The 18,376-nt window shown below is 51.6% G+C and overlaps 2 protein-coding genes across 3 annotated transcripts; both read left to right on the top strand.

Annotated features, from left to right (window-relative positions):
* Positions 1-2,299: 2,299 nt before the first annotated feature.
* LOC125082646 (glutathione S-transferase theta-1-like) lies at positions 2,300-5,126 on the top strand. Of its 2 annotated transcripts, none has more exons than XM_047698473.1 (5): positions 2,300-2,871; positions 2,956-3,043; positions 4,125-4,275; positions 4,552-4,728; positions 4,800-5,126. In XM_047698473.1, the coding sequence occupies exons 1-5, from the start codon at positions 2,760-2,762 to the stop codon at positions 5,109-5,111; spliced, it is 840 nt and encodes a 279-aa protein (XP_047554429.1). In that variant the 5' UTR covers positions 2,300-2,759; the 3' UTR covers positions 5,112-5,126. The 2 variants fall into 2 exon arrangements, with proteins under 2 accessions (XP_047554429.1, XP_047554431.1); XM_047698475.1 differs by having other exon boundaries at positions 2,319-2,871; positions 4,817-5,082.
* A 631-nt stretch (positions 5,127-5,757) lies between these two features.
* On the top strand, positions 5,758-18,051 carry LOC125082714 (glutathione S-transferase theta-4). Its single transcript, XM_047698598.1, has 5 exons — positions 5,758-5,992; positions 9,310-9,397; positions 15,623-15,773; positions 16,323-16,499; positions 17,722-18,051. Exons 1-5 carry the CDS (start codon positions 5,881-5,883, stop codon positions 17,917-17,919), a joined length of 726 nt encoding a protein of 241 aa, XP_047554554.1. The 5' UTR covers positions 5,758-5,880; the 3' UTR covers positions 17,920-18,051.
* Positions 18,052-18,376: the final 325 nt, after the last annotated feature.

Raw genomic sequence — 18,376 nt, forward strand, 5'->3', positions numbered from 1 at the left:
CTTGGCAGAGGGAAGGGCATGACCTAATGCTGAAAGCAGGAAGGTCAAGTGTGTTTGGGACTCTCCAGCAGCTGGGCATGGCGAGGGGCATGCTGGCAGGCCAAGGTCATGGTGGCAAGATGAGCACAGGCTCTTGAGCTATGCTGAGGGCTGGCTGTTAGTTCCCAGGACTACTGTTGCTCAGGTATGTGATCGGCCAGGGGCATGGCCTGACCGCTAGATGGTGGAATGGGGCGTGGAGAGCTGGGTGGAGGACAGCATGAAGGAGAATCATTCAATGGCAGAGAATTCTTCTACCAGAGGCCTGCAGGCTTCTGAGGTTGGGGGGAATGGCTCAGCGGGAGTGAATGGGGGCTTTCTGGGAGGGGGGGCTATGTTGGGGCCCACAGCCCCATCCCCAAGGTCCTGGCACCAGCTGTTAATCCCTCCGGTGGACCCCACCAGGAGGGCTGGGAGACAGAAGAAAGATCCCTCCCTGGTCCCCTAGCCTATTCTCCCCTCCACTGCTTTTTGTCTGTCTCTGAGTCTCACTCCCCATTGGCTGGGTGAATGAATGAGTAAATGAACAAAGGGAAGAGTTCCTAGCTGCCCTTGTCCCTCTCTCCATCTCCCCATCTTGCTTCCAGGTTACTCTCTTTGTCACGCTTCTCACATTCCTCCCTCTATCTGCCACATGACTGGGGCTCTTGTTCAAAATGGTAAAGCCAGCTGGGATTCTCTGTGTAGGGTTGGGTTACAGATCTCGGATATTGGACTCCCTGACAGCTCTGGGCATGTTGGGTCTGAGCTCAGCCTCCCATCGATAGCCTGGCTGGGCCTGCGTGGCTTTGCTCCCTCCTGTCTGGGCTCCAGAATGGCCGGCTGTAGACAGGCAGGCTCCTGCGGCTGCCCAGCCCTGGTTCTCCCTCTCCACTGGGGGAGAGTCTGAGCCAGCTGTGCTCCTTCTGCAGCTGGTGGCTTCTAGACCTTTTCCTTAGGAAGAACCATGGGCCTCAGCAGGAGTCAGCTTTGTGCCTGTTCCCTGTCCCTCCTTCCCAGAAAGTCCTACCACAACCCTGGACCCTGCCTGATCCACTCAGAGTGGCCCAGGGGTACAGGGTCTTCATTGGCTGGGCTGAATCATGAACTGTCCTTGAAACCAAGGGTGGGGACAGTCCTCCCCAAGTCACATGTCCTACAAGTACTTGTGTTTGTGGACGGTAGACTTTGTCCCTAACAGTCCTGCCTGGCGGACTTCAGTTCCTATAAAACTGGTGGGGAACATTACAGTTGCCTTGCATGGGTCTAGAAAGTCAGGAAGTAGCTCTGACGTTCCAAGGTCCCAGAATGGGGCAGGGGCAGCTTCCTGGGAGGCCCTGGCTCAGTCCCCAGGGGGCTGTTCCAGCTGTCACCTGCTCCATGACCCACCACACCAGCATGGGCCAGCGTGGATGCTAGGCCCCAGCTCCCAATCTACCCATGGCTCACAGAGGTGCTGCCCCAGAGCTCACCCCTCAGCATCTCAAGACTTGGATTCTGACCCAAGACTTGGGTTCTGACAGAAAAGAAGTGTACAGGACAGTCCAGGAGGAAGGGAGAAAAATGGACAAGGCTGGGAGCATGGCTACACTGGGTGGGGGGACGCAACCTGGCTGAGGGCACTTGGGCTGTGGGAGGGAGTTGTGCAGGGGAGCGTGGGATCTGACAGGGACTCGAGAAATCCCTGTGGATTAGGACAGAGGGCCTTTGGTGGAGGTAGAGGGGCTGGTTAGGAAGCGGGTGGAGTTGGAGGGATCAGGTCTGGGTAAGGAGGAGGGAAGACTCCAGGGGACAGGCCAGAGCCTCAGGGGGTGGCGGTGCTGCACCTGAGGTGGGGGGCACCAGAGAAAGATGGTAAGGAGAGGGATGCCTTGAGGTGCCTTGGTGGTGCAGTTGGTTAAACATCCAACTCTTGGTTTTGGCTTGGGTTCTGCTCTCATGGGTGGTGGGATGGAGGCCAGAGTTGGGCCTCTGAGCTCAGCAGGAGTCTGCTTGGATACTCTCTCCCTGTGGCCCTTTCCCCACTTGTGTGCTCACATGCTCGCTCTCTCTCTCTCACAAATAAATAAATAAAGATGTCTTTACCAAGTCAGCATGTCAGGACTGTTACTCAGACTGGAGAGAGGAGAGGACTGGGCTGGGGGTGGAGGTGGGGTCATATGAGTGAGTGTGTGTGTGTGTGTGTGTGTGAGAGAGAGAGAGAGAGAGAGAGAGACAGAGAGACTCTGTGTGACTATGTGAGAGCATGTGACTGTGTGTGTGTGTGTGTGTGTGTGTGTGTGTGTGTGTGTGTGTGTGAAGCCCAGGAGCCTGGGAAGAAAGACACAAAAGGCCTTAAAGACCAATCGTGTGTGTCTGCTGCCAGGGAGCCTCCCACCTCAGCTAGGATTGTGAAAGTCGCCCTGTCTGCCAGGAAGCCGAGATAAGGGGGTGGCCCAGCCAGAGGGAAGAGATGGCTGTGGGGGTGTCCAGGCTTTTGTAACACCCTGGGAAGGAGGAGAAGGGCCAGGCTGGGGACCCTGCTGTGGAAAACCAGCGACCAGTCTCCAATAGCCCACCCTGCCTCCCTTCCACAGAGGCCAGGAGGTGTAGAGGCTTGGCAGGGTGCCCAGCAAGTACCTCAGAGGAAGTAGGTTTCAGGGAGGGGAACATATTTCTTCAGGCCCCTTTTGGAGGGGCCAAACAAACCCTCAGAGGCCGAACTGAGTGGAGAGAAGGTGAAGACAGTGGGAGGCACAGCCATGCCCCTGGAGCTGTTCCTGGACCTCTACTCGCCCCCCTGCCGTGCCATCTACATTTTTGCCCAGAAGAATGGCATTCCCTTTGAGCTGCGGCCTGTGGAGCTAGGACGGGGTGAGCCTTGACTAGGCTGGGCTCCATGGAGGGGTTGTCCAGGGGCGAGAACTTGATGAGCTACTCATCCTCTCCACCCCTCAGGGGAGCACCTGAAGCCTGAATTCCTGAAAGTGAACCCCCTGGGGAAGGTACCTGCTCTCAAAGATGGGGACTTCCTGCTGGCGGAGAGGTAATGGAATCCTGGGGGTCCTGAGGCCTCCTGAGGAGGCTTCTGGGTTGGGGGAGGTGGAGGGAGGAAGGCAGAAAGCTGATGACCCCTCGCTGGGAGATTTTTCCAAACTGGTGTAGCCCCCCCGCCCTTTTGGCTCACCCAGCTTGGAGGCAAGGGCTGGACTAGGGGGCTGCTTTGGGGCTAAAGCTGGTAGCTTCAGCCTGGGAAAAAGGGGCATAGGTCACTCAGTCAAGCCTGGACCACCTGGAGCCAGCTGAGGAAGATCAGAGCTTGAGGTCAGCCCTCCCAGAATGTCCCAAACCTGGCCTCTCAGTCCCAGGAGCCAGAAGGCAGGCAGCCCCAGATTGGCACTGGGCTCTGAATCCCAGTTCCCTACGTCCTCGCTCTCTGCTGCGGACAGGTCACAGAACTTCGCATCCCCTGTGTCTCCTCTGTAAAATGGGCAAGTAATGTGACCCTCCCCCAGGATTTGCCTGAGAATAGAAACTGGTCCCCAAGTACTAGAAGCCCAGAGGGGATAAAGAAAGGGGTCCTGGGGGGGCGCCTGGGTGGCTCAGTGGGTTAAGCCGCTGCCTTCGGCTCAGGTCATGATCCCAGGTCCTGGGTTCGAGCCCCACATCGGGCTTTCTGCTCAGCAGGGAGCCTGCTTCCTCCTCTCTCTCTGCCTGCCTCTCTGCCTACTTGTGATTTCTCTCTGTCAAATAAATAAATAAAATCTTAACAAAAAAAAAAAGAAAGGGGTCCTGGGGAGCACTGACCTGGGAGGGACCTGGGAGACCCCTCGGGCAGGCTGTCCACGGCAGGTCTGCCTGACTCCCGCTCAGTAGGACTCTGACGCCAGAGAGTGGGGCCTGGAGGCAGAGGGCTCCTAGAAGGGAGAGGAGTTGGAAATGTGGGCCCCTGGGGAAGCACTGGAGGAATGGAGAAGTTTGATGGGAAGAAGATGACCGTTGCTGGGGATGTGGGAATCGGGGCATTCTCCCCTGGAGGCGGCATTGGGAGAGAGATCCAGCCGGATCATCCTGTTTGCTGCCCAGTGCTGAGGGCTGGGGAAATCTCCGACGCCCCTTGTTTGTAGCGTGGCTATCCTCTTATATCTGAACCGCAAGTACCAGCCGGCGGCCCACTGGTACCCCGCGGAGCTGCAGGCCCGCGCACGCGTGGACGAGTACCTGGCATGGCAGCATACCGCCATCCAGCTGCCGGCCACCAACGTCTACCTGTGTAAGGTGAGACTCCCTGTGCAGGCTTGGGTGGGAGCCGGAGACACCCCCCATCCCGCCCCCATGCTGGAAAGAACCCGTTGGCCTATATACAGCCTCTCATCCCCTGTCCCAGGTAGACATCTGTAATCTGTCATAGCACTCCTTCCCCGGAGTCTGAATGACACCTCAGAATCCTTCTGGATACAGTGCCCACCAGGGGGGTATCACTGATGGATGGGGTCAGGAGGGGTAGCCAGGTGGCTGAGAATGTTCCAACTGCCTCGATTCTCCCCTGCCCAGTCCCTCCTGCCCCATTTCTCGGGGCAGCCTATGGACCCTGTGCGGCTAGACCAGCTGTTGGGGAAGCTGAAGCCAGCTCTGAGGCACTTGGATCAGGAGGTCCTGGCCACCAAGCCCTTCCTGGCCACCGAGCAGCTCTCCCTGGCAGATTTGATGGCATTCACGGAGCTAATGCAGGTGCTTGCCTGCTTGCCTTCTGGGGTGGGGGTGGGTGGACTCTGGGCCCAGCGCTGAGTCCCTTGCTCCAGCTGCCTTGTCTCCCCAGCCCACTGCTGTCGGCTGTGACATCTTCCAAGACTGGCCCCGGCTGGCAGTGTGGCGAGCCCGAGTGGAGGCTGCTCTGGGTCCTGAGCTTGTCCAGGATGCCCATAGGCTTGTGCTGCAGCCTCGGGACCCCCGAGATGCCCAGCGGGACCCCAAGCTGGCCCAGGAGCTGGTGCAGAGACTGCTGGAGCGGCTCAGCTGAGAGGGGAGTGGCCAGGCCCGGTACCCTGCTCTCTCCTACCCACAATAAACATGCTGTGTGCTCTCCATTTGTCTCTAGCCTCACTCCGCCTTAGGAGGTGGGGGTCTCCCCGCTTCTGAGCAGAATCTAGAGGGACAAGAGACATCCCATGATGACGCAGCCTCAAGTGATAATACTCCATCTGGGTCCAGTTACCTTCTTGAGTTGCCAGGTGCTGAGTTCCACTGGCCACTGCCAGTCCCAAGCCAGGCCTGAAGTTTCTGGGTTTCTCTGCCTGGCTGGTTGACCCCTGACACCCCTGTGACGTTGTCCCTGGGGCCCTGACTGCTTGCCAGGCTCCTGTTTCTTTTCCTCCCCACACTTTTCTAACTGCAGTTCAGGCCAGACTGACCTATGCATACCCCCGAGCATGCTTCTGAAACCCTCCATGGTTCATTCTCATTGCCCTGTTCTCATTCTGGACTCTACAGAACCCCTTGGGTCGTGTTCTGCAATGAAGTTCTGACCCTGAGAATTCCCATGTGTAAGTCCTTCTCAGAAATGGGCCACACGCACACCCATGCACCGAGAAGGAAGGGAAGGGCAGGGCTGCAGGTGGCCCCCGCCTTCTGACCCTGAGCAGAGGGCCTCTACCTAGTCTGCCCCTGAGTTTCCCCAGAATCCTTGCTGCTGTGAGAATTCCGGGATTCCTGGCCTCATGACAACACCAAGTGAAACAATAAGTTCCAGAACACGGGGTCCTGGGCCTGAGTTGGAGACAACTGAAGGGTACTGGGCCAAGGCCAAGGGCTCAGGCTACATATAGGCTCAGCTTCAGAGCCTGGTAGCTGTGGCTGGTGGGGGTGTCCACTGTGTGGCTCAGCATGGGCCTGGAGCTCTATCTGGACCTGCTGTCAGCATCTTGCCGTGCTGTCTATATCTTTGCTAGGAAAAACAGCATCCCCTTTGACTTCCAGTTTGTGGATCTGCTAAAAGGTAGGCACCCCCTGCTGCAGGGCATATGTCTGACCCTGAGGGGCGGCAGGCACAAGATTAGGGTGTCTCTAAGCTGAGACACAGAGGATACTCCACCCATCAGAGTCCCCAGGGGAAGAAACGTTTCCCAAGGGAATTGTAGGCTGTCCATCCTCCCTCACTTTCTCCCCTGCTATGACCAACAGGCTCTTCTAAGGTAAAAGGGGAAGGCAGAGCTGCTGAGTGTCCCCCAGTCTCCCATCCAGTGCCCTTGGCTTTTCCTTGTGGGAGGGTAGCCTCTTGTTAGCTGCAGCACCTCTGATCAGTTGGCAAAGGCTGCCAAAGTGTGTGGTCATTCAAATCTGAGTCAAGCTTCAGTTCACACCTATCCTCCCCACCGTGTTCACACCTGCTCGGGGTGACACAGACCTTGAGTGGTATGCAGGGCTCTGGTCTCCAACACTATTCCAAGTGCAGAAGTCATTCTTAAAAGCTCAGGTTGCCAAGGCAGAAGTCTCTAGAACACAGAGGAGACCAGGCGCTCTGAAATGAGGTGTGAGTCGAGCCCTAGAAGTGTTTCCAGCCACAGGCAGCTAGCTGTGGTAGGGTTAAAACTCCAGATAGATTGGGATGCCTGGCTGGCTCATTTGGTAGAGTGTGTGGACTTTTGAGCTTGGAGTTGTGAGTTCAGGCTCATGTTGAGCAGAGAGCTTACTTTAAAAAAAACAAAACAAGAAAAAAAAAACTGAGTTCAAATCCATGTTGAGCAGAGCTTACCTTTTTTTTTTTTTTTAATTTTATTTATTTGGGAAAGAACGAGCACGCGAAAGAGCAAGAGCATGGGGGGGCAGGGCAGAGGAAGAGGGAGAGGCAGACTCCCTACTGGGCAGAGGGCCCAATGGAGGACTCAATCCCAGGACCTTGGGATCATGACCTCAGCCTAAGGCAGACACTTCATGACTGAGTCACTCAGGCGCCTGGAGCAGAACGTACTTAAAACAAAACAAAACAAAAAACAAAACAAGGTTCCTCAAAAAGTTAAAAGTAGAGCTACCCTATGACCCAGCAATTGCACTACTAGCTATTTACCCCAAAGATATAAATGTCATGATCCGAAGAGGCACCTGGACCCCAATGTTTATAGCAGCAATGTCCACAAGAGTCAAAGTATAGAAAGAGCCCAGATGTCCATTGATAGATGAATGGGTAAAGGAGATGTGGTACACACACACACACACACACACACACACACACACACACACTGGAATACTTCTCAGCCATCAGAAAGATGATATCTTGCTGTTTACAATGACATGGCTGGAACTAGAGGGTATCAAGCTTAGCGAAATAAGTCAGTCAGAGAAAGACAATTATATGATCTCACTCATATGTTAAGAAACAAAATGGAGGATCATAGGGGAAGGGAGGGAAAAATAAAACAAGATGAAATCAGAGAGGGAGACAAACCATAACAGATTCTTGATGATAGGAAACAAACTGAGTATTGCTGGAGGGGAGGGGATGGGGGATGGGGTAACTGGGTGATGGGCATTAAGAAGGGCATGATGTAACATCACTGTGTATTACATAAGACTGATGAAACACTGACCTCTACCTCTGAAACTAATAATATATTATATGTTAATCAATTGAATTTAAATTTTAAAAATGTTTAAAAACATGTATTTGGGCAGCAACCTCTTCGACCTCAGCCACAGCAACATCTTCCTAGGAACATCGCCAAAGGCAAGGGAAGCAAGGGCAAAAATGAACTATTGGGATTTTATCAAGATCAAAAGCTTTTGCACAGCAAAGGAAACAGTTAACAAAACCAAAAGACAACTGACAGAATGGGAGAAGATATTTGCAAACGACATACCAGATAAAGGGGTACTGTCCAAAATCTATAAAGAACTTAGCAAACTCAACACCCAAAGAACAAATAATCCAATCAAGAAATGGGCAGAGGACATGAACAGACATTTCTGCAAAGAAGACATCCAGATGGCCAACAGACACATGAAAAAGTGCTCCATATCACTCGGCATCAGGGAAATACAAATCAAAACCACAATGAGATATCACCTCATACCAGTCAGAATGGCTAAAATTAACAAGTCAGGAAATGACAGATGCTGGCGAGGATGCGGAGAAAGGGGAACCCTCCTACACTGTTGGTGGGAATGCAAGCTGGTGCAACCACTCTGGAAAACAGCATGGAGGTTCCTCAAAATGTTGAAAATAGAACTACCCTATACCCAGCAATTGCACTACTGGGTATTTACCCTAAATATACAAACGTAGTGATCCTAAGGGGCACGTGCACCCGAATGTGTATAGCAGCAATGTCTACAATAGCCAAACTATGGAAAGTAGATGTCTATCAACAGATGAATGGATAAAGAAGATGTGGTATATATACACAATGGAATACTTTGCAGCCATCAAAAGAAATGAAATCTTACCATTTGCGACGACGTGGATGGAACTAGAGGGTATCATGCTTAGCGAAATAAGTCAATCGGAGAAAGACAACTATCATATGATCTCCCTGATATGAGGAAGTAGAGATGCAACATGGGGGGTTAAGGGGGTAGGTGAAGAACAAATGAAACAAGATGGGATTGGGAGGGAGACAAACCATAAGTGACTCTTAATCTCACAAAACAAACAGAGGGTTGCTGGGGGGAGGGGGATTGGGAGAAGGTGGGGTTATGGACATTGGGGAGGGTATGTGCTATGGTGAGTGCTGTGAAGTGTGTAAACCTGGCGATTCACAGACCTGTACCCCTGGGGATAAAAATATATTATATGTTTATAAAAAATAAAATAAAATAAAAAACAAACAAACAAACAAAAAGTTTAAAAACAAAGTAACGACCTTGAAAAAAAGTGCCAAAACACAACAACAAAACAAAACTCCTCGGAGATTGATTGCCTATGAGAGGCTCCCTTTTGGATTCCAGCTGTATGCTGGGGCCGGGGGCTCCTGGCTGCCCTGCCCCTTTTAGAGGGGGCTGTAGAGGGTGGGATCCAGGCTCCTAGGGCTTCTGCTGTTTCCTGGGCCGTGGCTTCAGGCCCAGAGTTGGGAGTGGGGCTGGAGGTCCCCAACTTCTGTGAGCCAACAGGTGGTCCAGGTCACTGAACCTGGGATCTGGCAGGAGACTTGATCCTAATCCCTGTTCAGCTCCTGACTTGCCCTTTGACCTGAAGTGAGCCATGGTACTCCTCTGGGTTTGCTTCCCCTTCTAGAGAGAATTTCTGCCTCTGGGAGACCTGGTTCTCTCTTCCCTGGGGTCCCGGTGCCCTCAGACCTTTACCTTTCCTACCCCTCTCAGGTCACCACCACAGCAAGGAATACATAGCGATCAACCCCTTGAAGAAGCTACCCAGCCTCAAAGATGGAAAATTTGTCTTATCTGAAAGGTAAGTCTTTACCTTTTTGGGGCCTGCACCCCACCATCTGTCTCTGCTCCTCCCAGAGATCCATGCAGAGCTGACCTGCTAGTCCTTATTTTTTATTGACTGTGAACAATTTTATATGTACACCAAAGCAGAATGAGTACCAAATAATGAGTATAGCAACCTCAGCATGATACCCATCACCCCATTCCAACAGTGGTCCACTCGGGGAGCCCATTTTTTCATCACCTGTAACCCCTTCTATTCCCCTGCCTGCCAACCACCCCATCATTTCATCCATAAATGTTTAGGAATACACTTTTAAGAGATAAGGGCTCTAAAAAAAAAAAAAGAGAGAGAGAGAGAGAGAGATTCAGGGGGTGTCTGGGTGGCTCAGTTAAGTGTCTGCCTCTTGGTTTCAGCTTAGGTCATGGTCTCAAGGTTGTGAGACCGAGCCCTACCTTGAGCTCTGTGCTGGGTATGGAGCCTGCTTGGGATTCTCTCTCTCCCTTTCCCTCTGTCCCCCACCTTGCACGTGTGCGCAATCTCTGTCTCAAATAAATAAATCTTTTTTTTTTTAAATTTTATTTATTTATTTGACAGACAGAGATCACAAGCAGGCAGAGAGGCAGGCAGAGAGAGAGGAGGAAGCAGGTTCCCTGCTGAGCAGAGAGCCCGACGTGGGACTCGATCCCAGGACCCTGAGATCATGACCTGAGCCGAAAGCAGCGGCTTAACCCACTGAGCCACCCAGGCGCCCCTCAAATAAATAAATCTTAAAAAGAAAGAAAAAAAGCATCAATACCATGATGGCACCTTGTAAAATTAATAATAATCCCTGGATTTTAACTAATATCCTATTTGTATTCAAAAGTCTCTGATTATCTCACAGAGAGTTTCTTTGTAGCTTGTGCATTTGAATCTGGCTCAGAAAAAGCTGCCACATACTGTAGCTGGTGATGTGCCTCCTGGGTCCTTTTTCATCTAGAGCCCCCTCCATGACCTATGTTTTTGCCTTTGCATTTTTTTTTTAAGATTATTTATTTATTTATTTGACAGACAGAGATCACAAGTAGGCAGAAAGGCAGGCAGAGAGAGAAGAGGGGAAGCAGGCTCCCTGCTGAGCAGTCAGCCGGATGCAGGGCTCGAACCCAGGACCTTGGGATCATGACCTGAGCTGAAAGCAGAGGCTTTAACCCACTGAGCCACCCAGGCGCCCCTGCATTTTTTTTTAAAGGCTGAGCAGGGTGCCTTATGCAGGCCTTGATCCCAGGACTCTGAGATCATGAACGGAGCTGAAGGCAGACACTTAACCGACTGAGCCTGCCAGGCACCTCTTGCCTTTACATTTTTGTCGTGGTTGAAGAAACTGAGTTCTTTGTCCTGTGGAGTTTCCCACAGTCTGAGTTTTGCTGATCACATTCTCATGGTGTCATGTTTACATGGTTTTCCCTTCCTTTCATTTCCTGTAAACTGGTCACTGGAAGTAGAAGTTTGGTAAGATTCTGGGTTGACTGCTTCTGAGGTGATGTCGTAAGTTTAAAGTACATCTTCCAAGTGGACACAGGATCTGGAGGGGGTTAGGGGTGGGGTGGGGCCCAGGGCCTGGATTATTTTCCTAGGGCTGCTGTCACAAATTACCACTGACTGAATGACTTAGAACAATGGAAATTGTATTTGTTTTCTTTTCTTTTTTTTTTTTTTTACAGTTCCGGACATTAGAAGTGAAAATTGAGGTGTTGGTAGGGCCATGCTGGGGAGTTGGGGGAAGCTTTGTTGCAGGCCTCTGTCTTAGCTCTAGTAGCCTCAGGCATTCCTGGCTGGGAGACTACCATCTTGCCTTCCACTTGTGTGTGTCTCTGTGTCCAAATTTCCCCATTTTGTAAGAACACGAGTCATATGAGATTAGAGTTTACTCTAAGACCTCATTTTATTTTTACTTTTATATTTTTAAGTAATCTCTACATCCACTATGAGGCTTGAACTCACAATCCTGAGGCCAAGAGTCACTCGGTCTTCAACTGAGCTAGACAGGCACCCCTTCAGGACCTCATTTTAATTTGGTTTCCTCTGTAAAGACCCAGTTTCCAAATCAAGCTACATTCTGAGATCCTGGGTGTTAAGATTTCCACACATCTTTGGGGAACACAATTCAACCCATAACAGTGTGTTCCCTGGGCCCCCCAAATTCATATCCTTCCTATGTGCAAAATATAGTCACCTCATCCCAACATCTCCAGAAGTCTTAATTACTCTGGCGTCAACTCTTAGCCCAAAATGCCACCGTCCACATTATCCAAATCAGGGATGGGTGAGATACAGGGGATGATTCATCCTGGGGCCTAGTTCTGCTCTCGTGAACCTCGGAAGCCAGGTGACAAGTTGTCCTGCTTCTAAAATACAATGGAGAGGGGTGCGTGGCTGGCTCAGTTGGTGGAGCATAAGACACTTGATCTCAGGGTCTTGAGTTCAAGCCCTACATTGGGTACTATAGACATTACTTAAAAATAACAACAGAGGGGCACCTGGGTGACTCAGTCAGTTAAGCGGCTGCCTTTGGCTCAGGTCATGATCCTAGGATCCTGGAATCGAGCCCTGCATCAGGCTCCCTGCTCAGTGGAGAGCCTGCTTCTCCTTTTCCCTCTGCCTGTCACTCTGTCTACTTGTGCTATGTCTCTGTCAAATAAATAAATTAAAAAAATAACAATAGAAAAAAATGCAGTAAGTGTGGGGGACATCCCAGGATGGATATTCCCATTCCTTAACAGAGAAATAGGAAGGAAAAATAAAAATTTCATGCATCCCAAGCAAGTCTGAAACCTAGCAGGGTAAATTGTTTTACATTTTAAGGCTTGAAAATCATCCTTGTTGGCTCCTTGCTCTGCCCCTTGGGTCTGTTAGGGTGGTGGCTCCACCCTCTGGAACCAGGGAGACCAAGACTCGGCCCCTACCTGCGCTGCCCCGATTTGGGTCTGCTGGTGGCTGGACATCCCCACTGTTCCTCACCTCCCTGCCCCTCTAGCCAGGGGAACAAGGGCCTAGCCCAGATGGGCAGAATCTCCCCTGCCCATCTCCCTGTCCATCTGTCTGGGAAAGGATCAACCCCGCCTTCTCAGGTTATCTGATGTTCCCAGGGAAGGACATGCATGGGCCTGCTCTGAGCCACAGTTTGCCTGTGGTGGTCCGGGGCACTGGGACCCCTGAATGCCAGTACCCCCCCATCCCTGGATTAAAGATGACAGAGCAGGTACCTGTGAGAGGAGTTGGTGAGAGGGTGCTAGGTAGACAAGGCCAGGCACCCACTCCAGGGTCATCCCAGGGACTTTGATACCAGCCAGGGGTCTGCCCCCCAAGATATGGGGCTCCTCCAGGCACAGCAAGCTCTGGTCTCTGGCAAGAAGAGTTCAAGAATATGCTGGTGGTGGGCCCCACTTGGCCTTGGTGTTCCCAGTGGGGGAGCCAGGAAGGCTGATGTCAAGAATGAGCACCGGGGGCCCTAGCCTCAAGGTGCAGGATAGATACAAAGAGTGTGTCACTGGGTACTATGGACTCAGGCAGAGTGGCACAGGCTACAGACACCCTGGGAGGAAACAGTCAGAACTGGGAGCCACCACTGATAGGTCTGCTCAGAACAGTCATGGCCCAGGATTGGCCCCCAAGGGTGGTATTTACAGAGGTCACAAAATGGGGAGGGGCTTTGGGCCAGTGAGGCAAGCCTCTGCCTGTCCCTCAGGGGAGATCATCCTCTTGTCTCCACTGCCAATTCACTCTCCTCCCCACCTGACTCTGTTCATCTCCCCACCCCCCTGGCCTGCCTGGCCAAGGTCACACACTATGCCAGGTGGTCAAGAACAGTGGCGGGGCTTGGGCTGAGGCTCAGGGCCCGACTGCTGGGGTCAAATCCCGATCCTGTCACTCATGGTCTGTGTGTCTTTGGCAAGTTTGTTCTATCTCTGAGCCTCAGTTTCCTCAAATGTAAGCCTGCTGGTACCCACCTTACAGGGTTATTGTGAGATCAGCTGAGATGATTTAGGATTTCCGTCCCTTCTTATAGAGTTGGTCCTCTGGGGCCTCCCTCCTCCCTCCCAGGCTGTTCCTTCCCTCCCTCTCCCCCCACCCATCTCTGCTCCTTTCTCATCTGCTGACTCTGCACAGGTGGTGGGTGTTGAGGGGAAAACAAGGTGGGTGGGGAAGATCCTTGGACTTTGATATCATCAGACTGACTCAGGACTCTCTAGGGCCCCAGAGGTCCTAGATACCTCAAATGCCTGTGTCCACCCTGTGTTCCTCCCTTCCTGCCCCCCATCAGCCAAGAGCGAGACCACCCCCTCCAAATGGTGCCTCCAGTCTGTACCCTCCCCAGATCCCTGTGGTCTCTGCCTACCTCAGAACCCCTCCACCTAGTACCAAAAGGATCTTTTTTTTTTTTTTTAAGATTTTACTTATTTGATAGAGACACAGAGAGAGAGGGAACACAAGCAATGAGAGAGGGAGTGGGAGAGGAAGAAGCAGGCTCTCCACAGAGCCAGGAGCCTGATGTGGGCTTGATCCCAGGACCCTGGGATCATGACCTGAGCTGAAGGCAGACGCTTAACAACTGAGCCACCCAGGCGCCTCTTTCTTTCTTTTGAGATATAATTACCATATAGCATATTATTAGTTTCAGGTGTACAACATCGTGACTTGATATACATATCTATTGATCACCGCGGTAAGTTGTAGTTGATGTCCATCACCAGACAGAGTTGTAGATTTTTTCCCCTTGTGATAAGAAATTTTAAGATCTACTCTCTCAGCACCTTTCAAATATACAATACAGTATTATTATTATTTTTTAAAGATTTTATTTATTTGACAGAGAGACACAGCGAGAGAGGGAACACAAGCAGGGAGAGTGGGAGAGGGAGAAGCAGGCTTCCCTCTGAGCAGGGAGCCTGATTCGGGGCTACATCCCAGGACGCTGGGATTAAGATCTGAGCCGGATGTTAAGCGGATGCTTAAGGACTGAGCCACCCAGGCGCCCCTACAATACAGTATTATTAACTTGGGTCACAATTACATCCCTGTGACTTATTTTATAGCTGCAAGTCTGAACCTTTTGACTCCCTCCATCCATTTCATCCCCCTGTAACCCCCCACCAATGTGTTCTCTGTATTTATGGCTTTGTTTTTGCTTGTTTGTTTTTTTAGATTCCACATATAAATGAGCTCACACTGTGTTTTTCTCTGTGTGATCTATTTCACTTAGCATAACCCCTTAAGTTCATTCCATGTTGTCACAGATGGCAGGATTTCCTCCTTTTCTATGGGTGAATAACATCCCATTGTATATTTACATCACACATTCTCTGTGCATTCATTCATCTGTGTCTTGGTTCTTCTAAATAATGCTGCAGTGAACGTGGGGGTGCAGATATCTTTTTCTTACAGTGTTTCTGTTTCCTTCAGATAAATATCCAGAAATGGAGTTGTTGGATTATACCGTAGTTCTATTTAGGACCTTCCATATTGTTTTCCACAACAGCTGCACCAGTTTGCATTCCCACCGACAGTGCAGAAGGGTTCCTTTTTCTCCACAACCTTGCCAACACGTGTTATTTTTTGTCCTTTTGATGGCAGCCATTATCATGGGCCTGAGGTGATATCTCCTGGTGGTTTTGTCTTGCATTTCCCTGCTAATGATTGACATAGAGCTTCTTTTCATGTGTCTGTTGGTCATGTGGAGGTCTTCTCTGGAAAAATGTCTCCTCCAGCTCTTTGCCCTTTTTTGGTTGGTTTGTTTTCTTGCTATTGAGTTGTAGGACAGAGGGATCTTTCTAAAGTTCAAGGTGTATTTTCTCACCCTCCTGCTTACATAACCATAACCTTTAGGATCAAGTCCATATCCTCCTACATCTCCGAGGGCCTCCCTGGGTGGCCTCCCTGTCTCTGACCATTCTCCCCATCCTTCTTCTGGTCACACTTTTTCCTTTTCTCCAAACTGCTACCTCTTACCCCTGAATTCCTGTACATGTCGTTCTCCATTGAGACCTCCCTCCTCCAGTGAATGGTGAACATCCATTCACCCTGCTGGCCTTCCTCTAGCACACGCTGGTGGACCGAATGCATTTCTTGGCACCCTTCGGGCTTATTCTTCCCCTAGAAGAATGTCAGTGCCTACAGCCCACCTCTGGCTGCATCGCACTGGGTGGTGGGTGTAACGGGATTGGAGAAGGCAAGAGCAGTGCCCCTGGCTTTCCCTTTCTACAGTGTGGCCATCCTTTTCTACCTGTGCCGCAAGTACAGCACACCCTCGCACTGGTACCCACCAGACCTGCACACACGTGCCCGCGTGGATGAGTTCATGGCCTGGCAGCACACTGCCATTCAGCTACCCATGACCAAGATCCTCTGGATCAAGGTGAGCAGGACCGATGCTAGGGCTGACCACCAGTGAGTTCAAGCAAGTCTCCCTCCGCCTTCCTGAGCCTCATTTCCTTGGCTTCCTCTCCTGCCTGCCTTACAGAGCTGATGGGAGTGTGGAATGAACCGCTGGGTATGAAAAAGTCTTGTGAAAACAAGGGGAAGGGCACCCAGGAGGGGTTGACATTACTCAAGCTGGGATAGGATTCCAGAAATTTTGTTCTGAATGAGAAAACCCCAGAGTCCAAGGGCCCATAGGGACCACCAAATCTGAAGATGACCAATAGCCCATATATGTACCCTTACTTCTTATCTCATACCTGTGACGGACATCACTAATCAATCACAGGATTACTTCCTGCTGGGATCTCGAAATCCCCCTGAACAATGGCCCTCTATCATCCAGAGCCACTAAAAGAGGTGAACCTACTTTATGCTCTTGGTTCTGCCCAACATTTCTCCAGCAGACAAGGAGGTTAGAGACCAGAGTGTCAGATGGGAACTAGAGGGCAGCCTCCTCTTCCCTCCCCTCCCCCACCCTGGCCAGATGCTGATTCCAATGATCACAGGCGAGGAGGTTCCAGCAGAGAAGACAGAGCAGATGCTGGCCGAGGTGAAGAACAGCATGCAGCTCTTCGAGGAGAAGTTTCTGCAGGACAAGATGTTCATCACCGGGGACCACATCTCACTGGCTGACCTGGTGGCCCTGGTGGAGATGATGCAGGTGTGAAGTGGGGTTGGTGGGGGCACAGAGCCTGGGCACAGGTGAGACTCCTCTGTAACTACTGGGGCCATAGCTTGAGGATAGACTGGTAAAGGAGGAGACATGGAAGACTGTGGGAGCCAGGGCTGGGGTGCCTGGACTCCGCCCAGGGGTGACAGGAAGCACAGATTTTGAACCAAGGAGGACCACGATTATCCATGCTTCACAGTGATTTTTCAGCATGGGGAGGGGCTGGAGGGCGGGCCCAGGACAGAGAGAAGAATACAGCATCTCTCAGTGAGTCAGCTAGAATCCTGGATGCCTTCTCTTCCCGTTGGACTCTCCAGGATGTGTACAGAGGCCTCCAAAGCGTCCTTCTGGCCGAGTGCTTCTTTCCTAGAGCCCCAGACTTACAACTATACAAAGCAACTCCCACGGCTCTGGTCTGAGGGGCACCCACTGTGCATTTGGGGGGCATAACATACCTGGGTGTGGGGCATTTATGTGGTCTCTACCTGCAGGGGAGGGTGGCCAGTTCTGACCTAGCTGGTGTGCAGGATGGCCAATTTAGACCCTGGCTGATGTCTTGAGAGGCCCACATAATCTCTGGCCAGTATGCCACGTATCCCCTTTAGTCCCTGGCTAGGGTGCAGGGCAGACCATCACCAGGAAAAACCACTTCAGTTTTTCTGTCCCAGGTGATACGGTCCCCTACATTTCACATCCTACCCCTTACATTTCACCCGCACCCACTCCATTTTGGGGCCCCCAAGCTGCTTGGGTGCATGTTTCTTAGACTGCCTGCTGCGTCTCCCATTCCAGGCCCTGTGCCTGATTGCAGAGGAAGGCTCAATGTGGAGGAAAAAACCCTGAATTCTTCCCACCCTCATCTGAGAACAAGGGATTTCCTGGAAGAAGGCAGGACCAATCGAAAGTTTCATGCTGGAGAGGTGGGAGACATCTGGGCCAGGTGTCACCTCAGAGAGGGAGTCAGGAGCCTTGGAGCAAGACCAGTGGCCAAGAACCCTGGAGATCCTGATCTTCCAATGCTCACCCCATGTCTATTACATAGCATCTGACCTCTTGCCAAGGCCTGGGAGTGGGGTGGTGGTCACAGACTCACTCTTTGTGGGAGGCCGATGGGGAGACCCTCCGAGGCTGTGAGGGGACCCAGGTGGGGCTGGTCACTCCCCTCGCCCTCCTCTTCCCGGTTGACCACTCCTTCCTCTTCGTCTGTCTACAGCCCATGGGAAGCCAGTATAACGTCTTCCTCAGTAGCTCCAAGATAGCTGAGTGGCGCATGAGGGTGGAGCTGGCTATTGGCTCTGGCCTCTTCTGGGAGGCCCATGACCGGCTGATGAAGTTGGCAGAGTGGGACTGTTCAACACTGGATCCAATGGTCAAGGAGAAGATCTGCGAGTTGCTGCAGAAGTTCAAGTAGAAGCAGCCCATCCTGCAGGGCCCGGCTGGCTCAGCCCTTTTGAGCTTCCTTCCTTAGAGGAGGTGTTAAAAACAACCTCATTTCTTTGCTGAATAAAGTACTATAACAACCACCATGGCTTCTGAGCCTGGACAGTTGGAGTAAGCACAGGGTATGTACGGTGTGGGGGAGGGTGGTGGTCTTGGGTCCCCCCAGATTCCATAAAGAGTTTAAAAACTGAAAGTTAAATACAATTAAGGACACCCTGCTGGTTCAGTTGGTTGAGCAAGCAAATCTTGATCTCAGGATCGTGAGTTTGAGCCCCACATTGGGCATAGAGCTGACTTAAAAAAAAAATAGACTGGGGGCGCCTGGGTGGCTCAGTGGGTTAAAGCCTCTGCCTTCAGCTCAGGTCATGGTCTCAGGGTCCTGGGATCGAGCCCCACGTCGGGCTTTCTGCTCAGTGGAGAACCTGCTT

Source organism: Lutra lutra, chromosome 12 (assembly GCF_902655055.1).
Source record: "Lutra lutra chromosome 12, mLutLut1.2, whole genome shotgun sequence".
NCBI classification, from domain to species: Eukaryota; Metazoa; Chordata; class Mammalia; order Carnivora; family Mustelidae; genus Lutra; species Lutra lutra.

What these genes read in the sequence shown, in the direction of transcription:
- LOC125082646 (XM_047698473.1), top strand. Translation starts at nt 2,760, where the DNA reads ATGCCCCTGGAGCTGTTCCTGGACCTCTACTCGCCCCCCTGCCGTGCC. An exon ending in GCCTGTGGAGCTAGGACGGG is followed by an intron (nt 2,872 to 2,955) that starts GTGAGCCTTGAC and finishes TCCACCCCTCAG; the next exon opens with GGGAGCACCTGAAGCCTGAA. An exon ending in GACTTCCTGCTGGCGGAGAG is followed by an intron (nt 3,044 to 4,124) that starts GTAATGGAATCC and finishes CCTTGTTTGTAG; the next exon opens with CGTGGCTATCCTCTTATATC.
- LOC125082714 (XM_047698598.1), top strand. Translation starts at nt 5,881, where the DNA reads ATGGGCCTGGAGCTCTATCTGGACCTGCTGTCAGCATCTTGCCGTGCT. An exon ending in GTTTGTGGATCTGCTAAAAG is followed by an intron (nt 5,993 to 9,309) that starts GTAGGCACCCCC and finishes TACCCCTCTCAG; the next exon opens with GTCACCACCACAGCAAGGAA. An exon ending in CCAAGATCCTCTGGATCAAG is followed by an intron (nt 15,774 to 16,322) that starts GTGAGCAGGACC and finishes CACCCTGGCCAG; the next exon opens with ATGCTGATTCCAATGATCAC.